At 41.3% G+C, this 18,868-nt stretch overlaps 1 protein-coding gene across 2 annotated transcripts in view; it reads left to right on the top strand.

Annotated features, from left to right (window-relative positions):
• The window catches only part of Oca2 (OCA2 melanosomal transmembrane protein), a 310,146-nt gene that overhangs the window by 25,421 nt on the left and 265,857 nt on the right, over positions 1–18,868 (top strand). Inside the window, exons 2-5 of one of the 2 annotated variants that reach the window (XM_021168684.2) lie at positions 2,348–2,416; positions 5,673–5,861; positions 8,397–8,454; positions 9,523–9,595. In XM_021168684.2, coding sequence (XP_021024343.1) covers positions 2,348–2,416; positions 5,673–5,861; positions 8,397–8,454; positions 9,523–9,595 — 389 coding nt within the window. Of the gene's footprint in view, positions 1–2,320; positions 2,417–5,672; positions 5,862–8,396; positions 8,455–9,522; positions 9,596–18,868 lie in introns of both variants that reach the window. The other variant, XM_021168683.1, reaches the window with a different exon arrangement.

The following is an 18,868-nucleotide window of genomic DNA, read 5'->3' as shown; positions in this document are numbered from 1 at the left end:
GGTCAGGAACCATTGCTATAGAAGAAGCTGGAGGGAGGCAGCAAGAATGAATATCCTCAGACTACATTGCACAAATATGTACAATTTCAAAAATTAAATAAAATATTATTTAGAAAAGACTTAAAATTTGGAGCTGTGATGAAAAGATGGACCATCTAGAGACTGCCATACCCAGGGATCCATCCCATGATCAGCTTCCAAATGCTGACACCATTGCATACACTAGCAAGATCTTGCTGAAAGGACCCAGATATAGCTGTCAGGGCCTAGCAAACACAGAAGTGGATGCTCACAGTCAGCTATTGAATGGATCACAGGGCCCCCAATGGAGGAGCTAGAGAAAGCACCCAAGGAACTAAAGGGAACTGCAACCCTATAGGTGGAACAACATTATGAACTAACCAGTACCCCAGAGCTCTTGACTCTAGCTGCATATGTATCAAAAGATGGCTTAGTCGGTCATCACTGGAAAGAGAGGCCCATTGGACTTGCAAACTTTATATGCCCCAGTACAGGGGAACGCCAGGGCCAAAAAGGGGGAGTGGGTGGGTAGGGGGTTGGGGGGGGAGGGTAGGGGGGACTTTTGGGATAGCATTGGAAATGTAAATGAGCTAAATACCTAATTTAAAAAAAAAGAAAAGACTTAGTAAAGGTAATAATATTACAAACTTACACATTCTAGGCTACCTTATTTTTTTAAAAAAAAAAAGACTAAAAGGAAGTTTTAAAAATGTTAACAGTAAGAATCTTTGACTCTTAAAATTATGTACAATTGTTTAATTTGTTTATCATCTTTTGTGTCTCCAAGTTACTCAAAATTAGTATAGGCACATGCACTTTTCACTTATATCACATTATTTCTGGCCTAAACAAAAACATACGTTCATGTATATAAATGTATGCATGTGTATATATGTGTGTATATATCTCTGTGTATGTGTACTTGTGTGTGAGTGCTTGTATATATACAAGTATGTGTTTCTCTTCACATGACTGAAAAAAATAGAAGCACAGAGTAGTTCAATTATTATAAACAAGGTCCTTGAAACAGCTAGCTTTCCCAGACGTACTATGCAAACACTCAGGCTACAACAGAGAACAGCTTGATATGAGGTACCACACTGGGACACTTCTATAAATGCACCAGAAGACCTGAGTCAGTTATGGGAGATGGGGGAGCCAACCTATCTAATGATTCAAGCCAGTTTGAGCTCCAAAAGCATGCTAATTATTAAATGACATCTTTCCTTCCCTTTTTGGTGTGCCTAAGCCAAGACCTCTATCCAGTGTTTCTATCTTGACATCTTCCCTTGTTTTTAGAAGCTCTGTTGAACAGGGTTCTTGGGCACCTCTGTTCTCTATAGGAAATGGTGTAGAAGTCACACTCTTGTTCTAAGTAGACCCCTTTTCTGATTCTTGAGATATGATAGTTGTTGTCAGACACAGATAAGAGCCGGACTTTTACTTATCCACAAGATGAAAAGCTTCATTCTCCAGGTCTCAGGTAAACACTTGCACGAGAGAAAGCAAGTGAAATTATTTTTCTTAAATTCCTTCCTTGATGTCATTTGCTCATTTATAATCTTAAAGAATTGCTGTTATTCCCTTGGGTAAATGGTTCATAATAGCCATAGCACCTCTGTATGGTATAGGCTCTGCAAGACAGGTAATACACTGGCGTTTAAGGTAGTTAAATAGGAGAATGACTTCTTTAACCTCTGATGAAAACTCCTTTTACCTTATGTTACAAACGGTTACAATTTGCAGTGTCTGGTTTGAGTGATACCTTTATGGTGGCCTTTCCTCCACTGGAAAAGCTAACATAGCAAAAGGGCATCCTATCCAGGGCAAATGTTTGTTTTGTTTCAGTGGTGACTAATATGCTTTGTCCCCAGACAGCAGTTCTGATTGCCATCTCATTCTGACCTGTATGCCCTGACTTCTGATGCCTGTTCTTCTGATGGGAGCTATGAGGACATGTCCCAAGACATATCCTGATCTCAGGAGACAGAATTTTCTACATATAAAAAGACCTGAGCTGCATAGAAATATTAAGGTGGCCACTGAGTTATCTGCTAAAGTGGGCCTCAAAGTTTCAGTCCATAACAGACGGCCTTTCATCCAGGAAACTGCTTTGTACTTTTGATCTGCTTCAAGCTGGAAAGGAGAGTTCTCTGTAGCTGTCTCTCCTAAGTTCTGGCTTTTACTGCTCAGAGAGAACTCTGGCCATTTAGATCTCACTTATGTCTGAACCAAGCAGTGCACTCCTGCAAGCATCAGCCCACCTTGGTGATTCTGGTTTCTTCCTTCTCTTTCCCAGGACTCACTCACCTTTGTCTCAGTTCAGCTCCAGCTTAAAAGACCTTTCTTTTAAGGAAGACACTCCTCTGCTCTGGAATTCATCCCAAAAGAAAAGGTGAGTTCTTTCCTTTTAAATTAAATTAATAACTTCCTGGAAAATATCTGTGGTGCTCAGTATTGTTTGCTTCACAAATGATGGTGAATTCTTCCTGAGATAAGATTTTTTTTATTTGATCTCTGTCAGATCTCTGACAGGCTATTACAGTAGATATTCATAATTTGAGATTGTATTCTGTGGCTTGTGACTATGCTTTGGGCATAACCCTGGAATGATGACCTCATAAATGTGTGCACTCATGCATGTAGACAATTCTGACAGGCTGTCTCATTGACCCAGAGGCTTAACCCTTATCCGCCAGAATATAACTTAATTCTCTTATTCTTCTCTGAGAAATAGCTAAAAGCAAACATCCACACACTTATTTCTTTTGGTATTTTTCTTGAATTACTTGGTCAATTATTAAGAGCTAATACATTTCCAATGTGCAATTCACCACAAAGCAGCAATGTACAAGCATTTGTCCTGGGCAGAGACATGGTTTGGGTGTTAGCTTGGTTCGTGCTGGAGGCCAGAGCAAGCTAGAAACCAAAACTCAAGACAACTTTGCTTACATGATATTCTCCTTTTCTTCTTATGCATGAAGTGAGTTAAGATATTGGTTGTGGGCTTACCTGACAATCAACCCTGTGAGCTCCAAATGGTGCAAATATGACACAAATATCATATGCTAATAGTAAGTAGCTTTATGATTAAACTCAAGGCCTCCTCCACAAGAGGGAACTCGTACTTGGCACCATAAACATGGTCAAGACCCTGTGGCTGGGGTAGGCATGTATACCCCACTCCTGTTATGTTGATAAAAATGAAAACAGCATCCAACTGTTTCCTAAATACTCATGCAGCTTTCACTCCACACCAAAGGATTCTTTTAAGACTTATTGTTAAAATTCATGCTTTGGAGATTTTATACAATGTGTTTTGATCATATTCACCTTCCTTTTTTCATGACAATCACCAGATTCACCCTCTATCCCTTACCTTATCAATTTTGTGTTTTCATTTCAAAAACAACAATAACCTCTTGAGTGCAATTTGTGTTGTTCATATACTCTTAGATATGTGGTCATCCACTAAACACAGAGAAACCAAGTTGTTAATGACTGGAAGTTTTATCTCTACTGGCTAGTGCTGGAAGGTGCTATACACACTGCTAGAAGAGAAAAGAAACCATCAATCTCACCTGCTATCATATCACCATCTGATAACTACTATCATGACTGTTCTGCCAAAGAAAGCTAAAGTCCAGAGAGGAAGTCTCTATGGAGTGCTTCACCACAAACGGGACATCTATATCCCCCCTCCTCCCAACATTCAGAGAACAATATAGCATAGGAGGTATAAGGAATCAGAGAATTTGAAAATATTGTTTTCTTGACATTACAGGACCATTGAATGAACTCACAACAGTTTGAGCTGTCTGTAGAAGGTCTACACAAGATCAAGCCACTCTGTTTGTAGGGAGGGTCATGAACTTACACAATAGGTGAGAACTATTGGCAGTTGGCGGCTGCTGGAGGAGAAAGAGTCAATTTTCTTAAGGGTGTGGCCTCTCATAGATTGTCATGCTCTAGTAGATGACTCTACACACCTTCACATGCGTGCTCTTGCGTGCACACACACACACACACACACACACACACACACACACACGGACCACTAATTGAAACCAGCAGACCATAGAGGGAAAAAAAAAAAGGTGATATGAAGTCAGCAGAGGGGATGTGGAGAGTTCTAGAAGAATTTGGAAGGGGAAATAAGGAACATGTATTGTCAAAATGCATAGGATAAATGTGTGAAAGCCCAAAGAATGTAAAAATAAACATAAAAAATAAAATTAGAAAAGATATTGGTGGTGGGGAAATCTTTTGTCTACTTTTTACCACCTTTCCTTTGTTACAACTTGAATAGTAGTTTATTTCAACTTGAATAATAGTTTATCATGAAAATATCTATTGCTTTTACAGAAGGACCCAGTGTCATTTCAGAGCACTCAGGACAATGGCACTGGCTTGGAGAGTGCTCCATACCAGAACTAACATGGCAATCACTCACCACATGTGATGTTTCAGCTTCAGTTCTCCAGCTGTGCTGGCACAATTCAAGTCTCTGGAGCAGATGTGTAGAATCCATTTCTACTTGTCAGAAAGCTCCAGTGTGTCACCCTGCTGTACACAGTGTAGACAGCAACATGCTTCTCAAAGAGAACAGCTTCTTAGCTCCAGTTCTATTGCAGTTGTGGGTTCTCTCAACAAATAAAAGGAAAGTGATAATATTTTTCAAGCATGGGCATTTTCCAGTCACAAAATTAATTAAAACGATAACTATTTTCAAAACCACTTATCTTGGCCCCTACATTGTGGCTAAACCAAATTAATTTCTATCTCTAAGTTTTTCCTTAAGAATAAGATAATTTTTTTTATGTGAAAAAGTCTTCAAACTGTGGTAAGCATTGAGAATCACATTGCCTGACTAAATGAACATGTGACACCAGATCTCAGCTATGGTTAAAATTAAGGACATCATCACATGGACTAGGTCTAGCTAGAGAGTGCCCATGGACATCAAAGAAGAGGACATAAAGGGAGGAGCATGGACTGGTCTGAACCAGAAGCTGCTGGGCTAGAACATCAGATAAACCATAAGTCCTCTTTCCTTCATTCAGAAACTGAATGGCCCTACAAAATTTGAGTTGAATGTCTTCAAGAAAGACACATTGCAGGAAGTATGAGACAATGCCATGATGTCTATGGTCCTGTCTCATTGCTGTGACCAAATGCTTGACAAAACAGTTTAAGGAAGCAAGGGGCCATTTTGACTCACAGTGCAGTTTATCACGGTGGTAAAGTTACTGCAACAGGAGTGTCAGGCACCTGCCATCAAAAAGCAGAGAGAGAGAGAGAGAGAGAGAGAGAGAGAGAGAGAGAGAGAGAGAGAGAGAGAGAGAGAGAGAGAGAGAGAGAGAGAAGCCATTGCCCAGCCAGCTTTCTCCTTTTTACTTTGTTGAGGATCCTAGTCTGTTGAATCATGTTACCAATATTTGGGTGGTCCTTCCCAGCTTAATTAACGAGATTGAAATCTATCTTGTAGACATGCTCAGGGATTTGTCTTCTAGGTAATAATTAACAATCAGTGTCTTCTAGGTAATACTGACAATCAGTATTAAGTACCACAACTTCTTTGAAAGACTAGCATTGTTTTTGAGGGAGATATAATTTCAGGAAATATAAAACAGTTTTTTTTTTCTTTCCAGGTCACATCTCATGCCTGTTCATCCCCCAGAATTCATAGCTACTGAAGATTCCTGGGAAAATGGCCTTACTGCCTGGGAGCAAAAATGCATGCTGGGTAAAGAGGTTGCAGATTTGTCTGCATTGGCCTCCTCAGAGAAACGGGATCTTGCAGGCAGTGTCCATCTTAGAGCCCAGGTCTCCAAGCTTGGGTAGGTGGATGTGGAGAGACAGCTCTGACAGTAGATAATGGCTGCACATAGCTTTCTGTCTGCCCTGAGGCTTGCCCATACTTCACCCTTTCAAAAGCCTAAGGTTTAAAGGAGGATAAACTTATCCTGTTTAGCCAGGCTACATCCCCCCCCACCCAGTATTATCTGTTCTTCCCTTAGGCTATGGGAGACACATAGGTCAGCCCTGAAAAAACAGCAGGCTACTGACCAACCACAAGGAAGCCTGATGAAATACCCAAGTGAGCTACATTTCCTATTCATCCTTTCCTGCTTATGAGTCTGGCCAGTATCTTCTTGACAAATAGAATAATTGGATTTAGAGAACCCTGTGGTGTTTTCAAATTTATGGTCTTGTAGAATTTAGTGTCCTCCTGTGTGGTAAAAAGTGGGAGCCTTAGGCTTCTAGGGCAAGGATGGAGGGATATGTGTGGGAGGGCTAAGAGGATTTTCTGGCCTCCGGAGCTGCCCGCAGAGCATCCTAATGTTACATAGTTCATCTGCTTCACTTCCTTCTTCACATATACTTTTTCGGAGAAAGTTCTCCTTAGGTCAAAGTGTTTGAAAGCCCATCTCCAAGGAAAGACCAAGGCTTGGGAGCTAAAGTCAGTAGTCCCCATTTAAGACTTGAAGTGGTTGGGTGACTATGACAGGGCTGTGTATAGTTACAGTTAGTGTCACAGTTACCTCCTGTGACATGGCATCCCTTCACTCCATTGCCTTCTGTGGGCTTATTCAAAGATAAGGTGTATGGCCAACATGTGATGAAACTGTCCAGTGTTGTGATGCTGTGTCACTGTGTTTGCTGATTGGTCTTTTCTGAAGATACTGGAAGGGTTGGTGGACTCAGTTTTAGGCCTCAAGTATATTTATCTATGCTTATAGAGGTCTAATGCCAAGTCATTACCAAGTCACCCTATTGGTCTCTGAACACTTGTGGCAGTTATGTGGAGGAATAGTGACTGGAATCCTTTCCTCTTGACCATGAGCTGTCTCTTTCTAACCTGTTTCCTACCCATTGACAGCCTCTTCACCATGATTGCTTTCAGCTATTCTTTTAGGCCTAATACATCTTTGGCTCACAGATATGTTCTGAAATTTTACAAATCATGAAATTTATATTTAAAGATCTGACTACAGAGTCATTGGAGGAGAGGGTTGAACCCAGTCAGTAACTGTATATATAGCTCTGTATAACAGAGCAGCTGAATGCAATAGTCTCACTCTTGGGGATAAACTCAATCAGGAGATAAGAAAGTGAAGAGTGGCTTATTACTTGGCAACAAATAAGGAAGACACTGGGCGAGTCTCAAAACAACGTCTCAAGTAAATCCAACAAGGGGGGGCTTTGTTAAGGGAATAGTAGCACTTTCATCAAGTAAGACTCATCTTACAAATGTCTCTGGGCTGAAGGTTCTTCAGCTTGGCAGGCACTTTGTTACTGTGACCTCTTAGACATAGTCTATAGTTAATTATGAGTCTTTATTCTAGCTAGTTGGGACGAACCAAGTACTGAGGAACCCACATATAGCCCTGAATGTCTAGAACATAAGGTTTTTGAGGGCAGAAACTAAGTCCTGGTATCTTGCTTAGCAGCTTCAGCATAGAGGGAGGGACTTGGAGTAAGCAAGCAGCTTGAATGTAGCTGCAGAAGGTTCTAAACCATCAGGCTGAGATAAAGTTGGCTAGGATGTCCTGACCTTAGGTTCCTAGAAAAGCTCTGAGTAATTTTCTATGGGATTCTCCATCAAGGAGATCAGATTGTAGTTAAATATGAAATGACCTCAGCAGAAATACAAGCTGGAGGAACCTCTGGATAGTCTTGTTCCATCACAACTACAGTGTCATGTTTCCTTAACATCACCTGCTCAAACCCTGGTGGACGAGGAACTCCTCTGGGCAGAGACTGTAATAAAATGGGTTTTAAGTTTGTTTTTGCTCACCTAACATGCCATTGTGGAGAGTATCTGCTCTCTTATACATTTCTCTGAAAGGCCGATCTGCAACCGAAAGCAACTTTGGAGGCATGGCTAGTCTTCTGAATGGGCAGCAGCTTTCTGCAAGCATATAGTACTACTCCAAAAGTACCTGTGGGGTTGCTAGCAATAAGTCTAGATAGTACCAGGCATGAAGAGCAAAGACATTTGTAAGGGATGCTTTATTCCGAATTGTCAGCTCTGCTGTACGTCACTTATGTAACAAAAATTACACTTAGGATATCTCAACTATACTTTAGACTTTAAAAACAAAAGCCATTTAGAGTCCCAACTTAAGTAGGATCCGGCAGGACAGAATTTGGAAGAGTGAAAGGTTATTTGTCAAATCGTTAAATCTAAGAGAGTGCGAAATAAAAGTTTACTGTTTTCAAATCTCCAGAATGACTTTCTAACACATAAGGAACTGAACAAGCGAACCAAGTAATCAGAAACTGTCCCAACATAGGCTCTCTTGCTTCATGCCCAATCCAAACAGAGGTTGGTGCTCTGTGTGACTCAGGGCCTCCCTTTTCTCTTGTAGGTGCTGTGTGCGCTGGATGAAGATCACAGGCTTGTTTGTTTTCGTGGTGCTCTGCTCTGTGAGTACCAATGTCATCCAGAACTATTGGACCAGTGTGGGTCCTGGGGGCCTTTCTGGGTGGACACAGCCCTGTGTGCTTTGGGGCGGATAGCATCGGGTCCTGAGGTCTGGGACCTCGTGTTAGCCCTGATTGGCTGACTTCTTTGAAGGGGACACTGAGTATGCGTGACATGGCAGGCTGAGGGGTGCTGATGGAAGCCTGCCCTCAGCAGCACTGGTTGGGCTTCTGTGTGTAGGCAGGAGTCTGTGTATCTCTCTGTAACATGTAGTCTGCAAAAAATGACACATCTCATTACTGCTGCCTGAATGAGCACAGTCAGCTCCTAAGACCTGTGTGTGGGGGTCCAGAATCAGGCATGCTCACGTCATCCAATGGAAACAGATATCCTGAACTCTGGAAACCTCACAGTTTAACTACATTTTGGTAGTAATGTGCCCCTGGATTTCTACCACACAATTGTGTGATTCTAAGGCCTTCACTAAGAAGAGATTGAAGGTTGCTGTGATGTCAAAGGAGGGGGTCAGAGTTCATCAGTTTTTCCTTATGCCCAAAAGACAACTTGAGGTCAATCTTTAGGCTTCAGTTTTTGTTTTTTGTTTTTTAACTTGTAGACACATCTGAAAGAATTTGAGAAATTGCTTTGAGCTTCCACAGTATGGACTCTTATCATTAATTTCTTTAATCATTTTCATTTTTTTAAAAATAACATTCTTTGCAATTTCCACAAACATGTTACAATGGTCACTGAGGTCCATTCCTCTGTTCTAAATAGGAAAGTGACACGTATGCACTTTGACAGTTTAATTTGTGGCTGGGTATTTAGGAGCTGTCAAAACACACTTTGGAAGTGTGAATCCTTAAAATTGAAAACATCAACAATCAAGGGTCATCGCAGCTCTGATAGGTCGATGAATAAAAATATTTTTACATCCTAATGCTGTTAGTGCAAGCTGGTGAAATGCAGATGCATAAATCACACCTCTACTTTTAACAGTAGTCAAAATTATATAAATTCTATGGTCTTCATATTATAAATATATAATTAAATATTTTTAATGGTTACAGATTTTATTCAGCCTGTATCCGGACCAAGAAAAGTTCTGGCAGCTGTTGGCTGTGTCACCACTGGAAAACTACTGTATCCAAAGTATGCATGGGATAACAGTTATCCATGGCTAAAATTTGCAAGGCAAAGCCATTCAGAAATGATTACACCTGTTAAAGAGACCCGAACACAGACTGTCAGCGTCAGTAATCCTTCTACATGTAGTATTTCTTCAGGATGTACCTGATGGGCAGGAGGTTCAGGCTTCTCAAAGGTCTAGTGTCACACGTTCTGTGCTCATCTCCCCTTTCGTCTACCATTTCAATACAGATAATTTCTATTGGCATATCTTTATGGTTCTTACCTCTGACCACGTCTTCTGTTCAGCTACTATTTTTGTGCCTTCATTTTCTCTTTTCTGTGGAAAACCATCGTATAGGATAGTTGGGTACTGGATTTCATGCTGTTTTTAAAGGTAGAGATAGATCACATCTTTTCTTCTGCACTACTTGGAGGGTTGATGTGAACCTTGTCATACATCAGCTGGTGAAGGGAGTGTTGGAAGCCTGGAGTGAATGTGTACTGTCTGACTTTAGTATGACCATGTCAAGAACTCTAAGGCCTCAGATTATGGGAATTGCATACAGTTATTGACAGTATGTGCAAAACTAACAACTGTAGCTTCATCCTTGCACATGTCAGCAACTTGAGACTCCTTCCCTCCAAAGACCTCCCACTGAGACTAGCTAACTCTTCCTCCCCCTGTGCCTCACATAATAAATGTGGTGAATTTCTGGGTGGTATATTTGGTGTCCTCTTTTAGAGTGAGCACAGCCCACCTGATCCCAGCTTCTCTGTATATATGGCTGTCCTTTCTCCATTCCTAATCTGCTCCAGTCATTTCCAGTACCATGCCATGCAGAGCATGGTGAGTTGAGCCTTGGAAGAGGAGCTTCTAACTATGGGAGAACCTGCATAGTCAGTCAAGTCCACACATCCGAGAGAAACTTGCAGAGAGAGAGAGAGAGAGAGAGAGAGAGAGACAGAGAGAGAGAGAGACAGAGAGAGAGAGAGAGACAGAGAGAGAGAGACAGAGAGAGACAGAGAGAGACAGAGAGAGACAGAGAGAGACAGAGAGAGAGAGAGAGACAGAGAGAGACAGAGAGAGACAGAGAGACAGAGAGAGAGAGAGAGAGACAGAGAGAGACAGAGAGAGACAGAGAGAGACAGAGAGAGAGAGAGAGAGAGAGAGAGAGAGAGAGAGAGAGACACAGAGAGAGAGAGACAGAGAGAGAGAAGTGGGGGAACACAATTCCAGGGGCTGAGTATATGGGACAAGTGGAATATAGAGACAGGCAGTTCGTTATATATGCGTGCTTTGTGGGGAGATTTTGAGAAACTGTGGAAATAAGATACAATATTGTATCTTCATCAGATTGTAGATTATGTGCAGCAGATGTGCCCTTAGTTTCCTGAGAAATGGACAGTAGGTTCGCTTGCCTGGGAGGAAATGGGAAGACAAAGGGATGGGGACATGGCTGAGGGACCCCAGCACATTCCCGTTTTTCACTTTTGGTTTATGAAGTCTTATGCGTGATTCCATAGATTGGCAGCTGGTTCCTCACAGGAGGGAAGTCTCTTTAGAATTGATTCTGGGGGAGTCTAGCCTCATTGGCCTTGCTGCTATTGCTGTGAAGGGCTGACAATTAATATATTATCCTTAGTAAACTTACCAACAATTTAACATAGCCATCATAAAGATACAAAGAGCATTGCCCAATAAATGAGAAAACCTTTGTTGCTGAGATTCACCAGGGCCTAAAAGAATGGTACCCAGACTCATTGCAGGGGTGGGCTCCTTACATCTTTTTAAAATTAATTAATTCTGATATAGCTGTCTCATATGAGGCTATGCCAGTGCCTGGCAAATACAGAAGTGGATGCTCACAGTCATCTATAGGATGGAACACAGGGCCCCCAATGGAGGAGCTAGAGAAAGTACCCAAGGAGCTGAAGGGGTCTGCAACCCTATAGGTGGAACAACAATATGAACTAACCAGTACCCCCAGAGCTCATGTCTCTAGCTGCATATGTAGCAGAAGATGGCCTAGTCGGCCATCATTGGGAAGAGAAGCCCCTTGGTCATGCAAACTTTATATGCCCCAGTACAGGGGAACGCCAGGGCCAAGAAGTGGGAGTGAGTGGGTAGGGGAGCAGGGCAGGGGGAGGGTATAGGGACCTTTCAGGATAGCATTTGCAATGTATATAAAGAAAATATCTAATAAAATAAAAAACAATTAACTAATTAATTTCCATTGACAGATATTTTTTGTTTCTATGGCTTTGTAGTATAGTTGAGTTCAGGTTTTGCAATACCTCTAGCATTGTTCTTTCTGTCTATTGTGATTTTCATCATTCAGGATCTTTGAGTTTTATATGAAATATAAGCTTATCATCAGGTTTTGGATGGGGATTGCATGAACCTGCTTTTAGTACTACAGCCATTTTTTTTAACATTAATTCTGCTCGTCCATGAGCACCTGCGGTCTTTCCATCTCCTAGGATCTGCTTTAGTTTTTTTCTTTTTTTAACACCTTAAAGTTTTCATGGCAAGGTCTTTTACTGCCTTGGTTAGACTTATTCCCAGGCACTTAAAAATGTTATTCTAAATGAGGTTTTTAAAAAACAGGGTTTTAAAATTCTCTGCACATTCTTTCCTATAAAAGAGGGTGATATTTCCATATGCATTATATATAACTTTAGAAAATTCGGTCATTTTTCTATCTGTCATCTGTATAGCTTATTTTTCAAGTCTTTGTGAAGGTGTCTCTCTCAGGTTTCACTAAGTTCACTACAGGGTCGCTCTGCCATCTGACTGAGCCTTTCTTTGCTCACATCCTTGTATTTTCTTCATTATGGGAAGGGGCGCCTCAGTTTCAGTTGGAGAGCCACTTCCCTATGAGAACACTGGGGAGCTAGAGTTTAGGTAGATTTCCCTCCATCTCACTTCCTTGAGGAAAAAATAAAATCCAAGACTTTCCTTTGCTGTTTTCTGTGACCCCTTTTCTTTCCTTTTTCAAAGCACTGACTTCATCTTTGCTCCCAAGACTTGGATGTTGTGCTTCCTACCACCGGGTGAGTTTGTGGCAGATGGCTAAAGTCCCTTATGGACCTGTGTAGTTGCTGGGTCATGTCTTCTGTGAGACTCACAGAGGGAGGAGGAGAGGCAACAGAAGGGAGTTGATAGTACTTAGTGCTGTGCTGGGACATCTTGTGAGCACCAACAGTACAACTGTGGTCACTTAGGCATCCTGCATAATCATAGCAGTTTAGGAAGAGAATGGACATCAACAGGTATCCTGGTTTGAATATGCTTGGCCCAGGGAGTGGCACTATTTGGAGGTGTGGCCTTGTTGGAGAAGGTGTCACTGTGGGGATGTGCTTAAATACCCTCAACCTAGCTGTCTAGAAGTGAGGATTCTGCTAGCACCCTTCAGATGAAGATGTAGAACTCTCAGCTCCTCCTGCACTATGCCTGCCTGGATGCTGCTATGTTCTGGCCTTGATGATAATGGATTGAATCTTGGATCCTGTAAGCCAGCCCCCAATTAAATGCTATCCTTATAAGAGTTGCCTTGGTCATGGTATCTGTTCACAGCAGCAAAACCCTAACTAAGACAACAGGTAAAGCCTTCTTACCCTCCTTCTACAATGTGACACAAAGCCCTTCATGGAAAGCCATGTGTGCTAGTCTCTACCAAGGAGCCCACAGCCTGTCTTGCCCAATTGCCCATGATTTTTTTCACAACACAGATGACAAGGAGCTCTAATTGTTATTTCTTGGGTTCTTACACATTTGGTTAAAGAAAGAGATAGAAAGAGATGGGAGACATAAGGGTAGCCAGGCTAGAGGGCAGGGGTGCTGGAGGATTTAGGACTGCTCATGGGAGGTTGATTCTTGCTTCATAAGGTCACCACAGATGTCCCATGGCTCCTGTCTGCAGACACTAGGCTCTAAATGCACAGTGAAGGTTTCTGAAAGCTGCTGGCCTGTAGACTCTTGGGCCTTAACCAAGCGAGGAGGTGGGTGCCAACTTGGTTTTGTGTGCTGCAGAGGATGTACTCATATTTTCTACAGAATGCAGCTCTGCTAGAGTTGATGAAGGGGCTCTAATAGCAGGTTAATTATTTCCAGCAAGAAATCACTCCAATATCCAGAGATAAATCAATCAATCAATCAATCAATCAATCAATCAATCAATCAATCAATCTCATTAGTGAGTGGTTGACTCTAGCCTCTAGCTCAAGGATCCTTCACCCTGAATTCAAATCTTACAGATTTGAGCTATCACTTTGCACTCTTACATACACTTTCATGTGTAAGTTGCTTTTAGGTTCCTGTCCCCAAGTTACAATTACATCAATTAAATATTTTTACAGGGACAAAAACCCAGTAAGTTCTAGTCATTTTGGACAAATGGGGGATTTACAGAGTAGAGAGATTGTTGGGCCAGCTGTTAACCAGGGTCACTTAGCCTGCCTGGAGAATTACATTCTACCCGATAAGGGGCCCAGAGCTTAATAAATAGCTATTATCCAGGGTCATCTCTGAATGGACAAAGCACGCTCACAGACACTAGTTTGTCATTTTTATTTTTATTTATTTATTTATTTTTTTTAACTTAAAGCCATTTTCTTTTAATTGCATCAACTCCAATCCTTCTGCAGGTTACCATGCTGACTGTACACACATATACAGTTTGTCTGGTTGTCGCATTGGTTGTGTGTCCTGTGTGAGAGCTTAGCTTTGACAGAGTTAAGTCTAAACAAAAAAGAAAGGCCAGTTCACTTGGGAGTTTTAATAAAGGAGGTAGAAAATGTGGCTCAGCAATTGGCCCTGTAGCCTCTTCCATGGCTCAGCAATTGTCCCTGTAGCCTCTTCCAAGGCACTGTTCATAGAAAGTGAGGGATGGGATCAAGGAAGAAGAGTAGGAAACCAAACCCAGGCAGATTTTATGTAAAAGCATTTGGTACCCATGGCTATCATGGTAGGTCAGCAGTGGTCTGGTCTCGGGATCCTGCTCTATGATATGGTCCAGAGATATTCTACAGCGATATCTAGGGTCAAGTGTTCTCCAGGCAGAGGGTCTCTTCGCAACATCAGCATCTCATTAGATGACAGCTGGCCCAAAGATGCTGGCACATGGGAGTGGCCGTTGAATTGTTTTGGTGTTTTCTTCATTAATGAGGCCTTGCCATGAGTTTCTGGAGAGCAACCTGTAGTCTTGGCCATAGCTAGATTGTTTCTGGGCAAATGTAACCCAGCTCTGGTACTAGAAGTTTTATTTGGTGACAAGATAGTCCCAGTTAGGGCTTTCCCTGTTATTTGACAATTTCATTTAGATCCCTTTCATATATTTATATATATATTTTTTGATTTTTAATATTTTTATTACATATTTTCCTCAATTACATTTCCAATGCTATCCCAAAAGTCCCCCATAGCGCCCCCCACTTCCCTACCCACCCATTCCCATTCTTTTGGCCCTGGCATTCCCCTATATTGGGGCATATAAAGTTTGCAAGTCCAATGGGCCTCTCTTTCCATTGATGGCCGACCAGGCCATCTTTCGATACACATGCAGCTAGAGACAAGAGCTCCGGGGTTCTGGTTAGTACATCATGTTGTTCCAACAATAGGGTTGCAGATCCCTTTAGCTCCTTGGGTACTTTCTCTAGCTTCTCCATTGGGAGCCCTGTGATACATCCAATAGCTGACTGTGAACATCCACTCCTGTGTTTGCTAGGCCCTGGCATCGTCTCACAAGAGACAGCTATATTTGGGTCCTTTCAGCAAAATCTTGCTAGTGTATGCAATGGTGTCAGCGTTTAGAAGCTGATTATGGGATGGATCCCTGGATACGGCAGTCTCTAAATGGTCCATCCTTTCATCACAGCTACGAACTTTGTCTCTGTAACTCCTTCCCTGGGTGTTTTGTTCCCAATTCTAAGAAGGTGCACAGTGTCCACACTTTGGTCTTCATTCTTCTTGAGTTTCATGCGTTTATCAAATTGTATCTTATATCTTGGGTATCCTAAGTTTTGGGCTAATATCCACTTATCAGTGAATACATATTGTGTGAGTTCTTTTGTAATTGTGTTACTTCACTCAAGATGATGCCCTCCAGGTCCATCCATTTGGCTAGGAATTTCATAAATTCATTCTTTTTAATAGCTGAGTAGTACTCCATTGTGTAAATGTACCATAATTTCTGTATCCATTCCTCTGTTGAGGGACATCTGGGTTCTTTCCAGCTTCTGGCTATTATAAATAGGGCTGCTATGAACATAGTGGAGCATGTGTCCTTCTTACCGGTTGGGATATCTTCTGGATATATGCCCAGGAGAGGTATTGCTGGATTCTCCGGTAGTACTATGTCCAATTTTCTGAGGAACCGCCAGACTGATTTCCAGAGTGGTTGTACAAGCTTGCAATCCCACCAACAATGGAGGAGTGTTCCTCTTTCTCCACATCCTCGCCAGCATCTGCTGTCACCTGAATTTTTGATCTTAGCCATTCTGACTGGTGTGAGGTGGAATCTCAGGGTTGTTTTGATTTGCATTTCCCTGATGATTAAGGATGTTGAACATTTTTTCAGGTGTTTCTCTGCCATTCGGTATTCCTCAGGTGAGAATTCTTTGTTCAGTTCTGAGCCCCATTTTTTAATGGGGTTATTTGACTTTCTGGAGTCCACCTTCTTGAGTTCTTTATATATATTGGATATTAGTCCCTTATCTGATTTAGGATAGGTGAAGATCCTTTCCCAATCTGTTGGTGGTTTTTTTGTCTTATTGATGGTGTCTTTAGCCTTGCAGAAGCTTTGTAGTTTCATGAGGTCCCACTTGTCAATTCTCGATCTTACAGCACAAGCCATTACTGTTCTATTCAGGAATTTTTCCCCTGTGCCCATATCTTCAAGGCTTTTCCCCACTTTCTCCTCTATAAGTTTCAGTGTCTCTGATTTTAGGTGAAGTTCCTTGATCCACTTAGACTTGACCTTAGTACAAGGAGATAGGAATGGATCGATTCACATTCTTCTACATGTTAACAACCAGTTGTGCCAGCACCATTTGTTGAAAATGCTGTCTTTCTTCCACTGGATGTTTTTAGCTCCCTTGTCGAAGATCAAGTGACCGTAGGTGTGTGGGTTCATTTCTGGGTCTTCAATTCTATTCCATTGGTCTATTTGTCTGTCACTATACCAGTACCATGCAGTTTTTATCACAATTGCTCTGTAGTAGAGCTTTAGGTCCGGCATGGTGATTCCACCAGAGGTTCTTTTATCCTTGAGAAGAGTTTTTGCTATCCTAGGTTTTTTGTTATTCCAGATGAATTTGCAGATTGCACTTTCTAATTCGTTGAAGAATTGATTTGGAATTTTGATGGGGATTGCATTGAATCTGTAGATTGCTTTTGGCAAGATAGCCATTTTTACAATGTTGATCCTGCCAATCCATGAGCATGGGAGATCTTTCCATCTTCTGAGATCTTCTAGAATTTCTTTCTTCAGAGACTTGAAGTTTTTATTATACAGATCTTTCACTTCCTTAGTTAGAGTCACGCCAAGATATTTTATATTATTTGTGACTATTGAGAAGGGTGTTGTTTCCCTAATTTCTTTCTCAGCCTGTTTATTCTTTGTGTAGAGAAAGGCCATTGATTTGTTTGAGTTAATTTTATATCCAGCTACTTCACCGAAGCTGTTTATCAGGCTTAGGAGTTCTCTGGTGGAATTTTTAGGGTCACTTATATATACTATCATATCATCTGCAAAGAGTGATATTTTGACTTCATCTCTTCCAATTTGTATCCCTTTGATCTCCTTTTGTTGTCGAATTGCTCTGGCTAGGACTTCAAGTACAATGTTGAATAGGTATGGTGAAAGTGGACAGCCTTGTCTAGTCCCTGATTTTAGAGGGATTGCTTCAAGCTTCTCACCATTTACTTTGATGTTGGCTACTGGTTTGCTTTATATTGCTTTTATCATGTTTAGGTATGGGCCTTGAATTCCTGATCTTTCCAAGACTTTTATCATGAATGGGTGTTGGATCTTGTCAAATGCTTTTTCCGCATCTAACGAGATGACCATGTGGTTTTTGTCTTTGAGTTTGTTTATATACTGGATTACGTTGTGGATTTCCGTATATTGAACCATCCTTGCATCCCTGGGATGAAACCTACTTGGTCAGGATGGATGATTGTTTTGATGTGTTCTTGGATTCGGTTAGCAAGAACTTTATTGAGGATTTTTGCATCAATATTCATAAGGGATATTGGTCTGAAGTTTTCTATCTTTGTTGGGTCTTTTTGTGGTTTAGGTATCAGAGTAATTGTGGCTTCATAGAATGAGTTGGGTAGAGTACCTTCTGTTTCTATTTTGTGGAATAGTTTGTGAAGAACTGGGATTAGATCTTCTTTGAAGGTCTGATAGAACTCTGCACTAAACCCATCTGGTCCTGGGCTTTTTTTAGTTGGGAGACTATTAATGACTGCTTCTATTTCTTTGGGGGATATAGGGCTGTTTAGATCATTAACCTGGTCTTGATTCAACTTTGGTACCTGGTATCTGTCTAGGAACTTCTCCATTTCATCCAGGTTCTCCAGTTTTGTTGAGTATAGCCTTTGGTAGAAGGATCTGATGGTGTTTTGGATGTCTTCAGGATCTGTTGTTATGTCTCCTTTTTCATTTCTGATTTTGTTAATTAGGATGCTTTCCCTGTGCCCTCTAGTGAGTCTGGCTAAGGGTTTATCTATCTTGTTGATTTTCTCAAAGAACCAGCTCCTTGATTGGTTGATTCTTTGAATAGTTTTTCTTGTTTCCACTTGGTTGATTTCACCCCTGAGTTTGATTATTTCCTGCCGTCTACTCGTCTTCGGTGAATTTGCTTCCTTTTGTTCTAGTGCTTTTAGGTGTGTTGTCAAGCTGCTAATGTGTGCTCTCTCTAGTTTCTTTTTGGAGGCACTCAGAGCTATGAGTTTTCCTCTTAGAAATGCTTTCATTGCATCCCATAAGTTTGGGTATGTTGTGGCTTCATTTTCATTGAACTCTAAAAAGTCCTTAATTTCTTTCTTTATTCCTTCCTTGACCAAGGTATCATTGAGAAGAGTGTTGTTCAGTTTCCACGTGAAGGTTGGCTTTCTATTATTTATTTTGTTATTGAAGATCAGCCTTAGTCCATGGTGATCTGATAGGATGCATGGGACAATTTCAATATTTTTGTATCTGTTGAGGCCTGTTTTGTGACCAATTATGTGATCAATTTTGGAGAAGGTACCATGAGGTGCTGAGAAGAAGGTATATCCTT

This window comes from Mus caroli, unplaced genomic scaffold (genome assembly GCF_978045245.1).
Source record: "Mus caroli unplaced genomic scaffold, Mus_caroli_1 scaffold_8, whole genome shotgun sequence".
NCBI lineage: Eukaryota > Metazoa > Chordata > Mammalia > Rodentia > Muridae > Mus > Mus caroli.
Note: the sequence above shows the minus strand (reverse complement) of the source record. Positions and strands in the feature narration are given on the sequence as shown.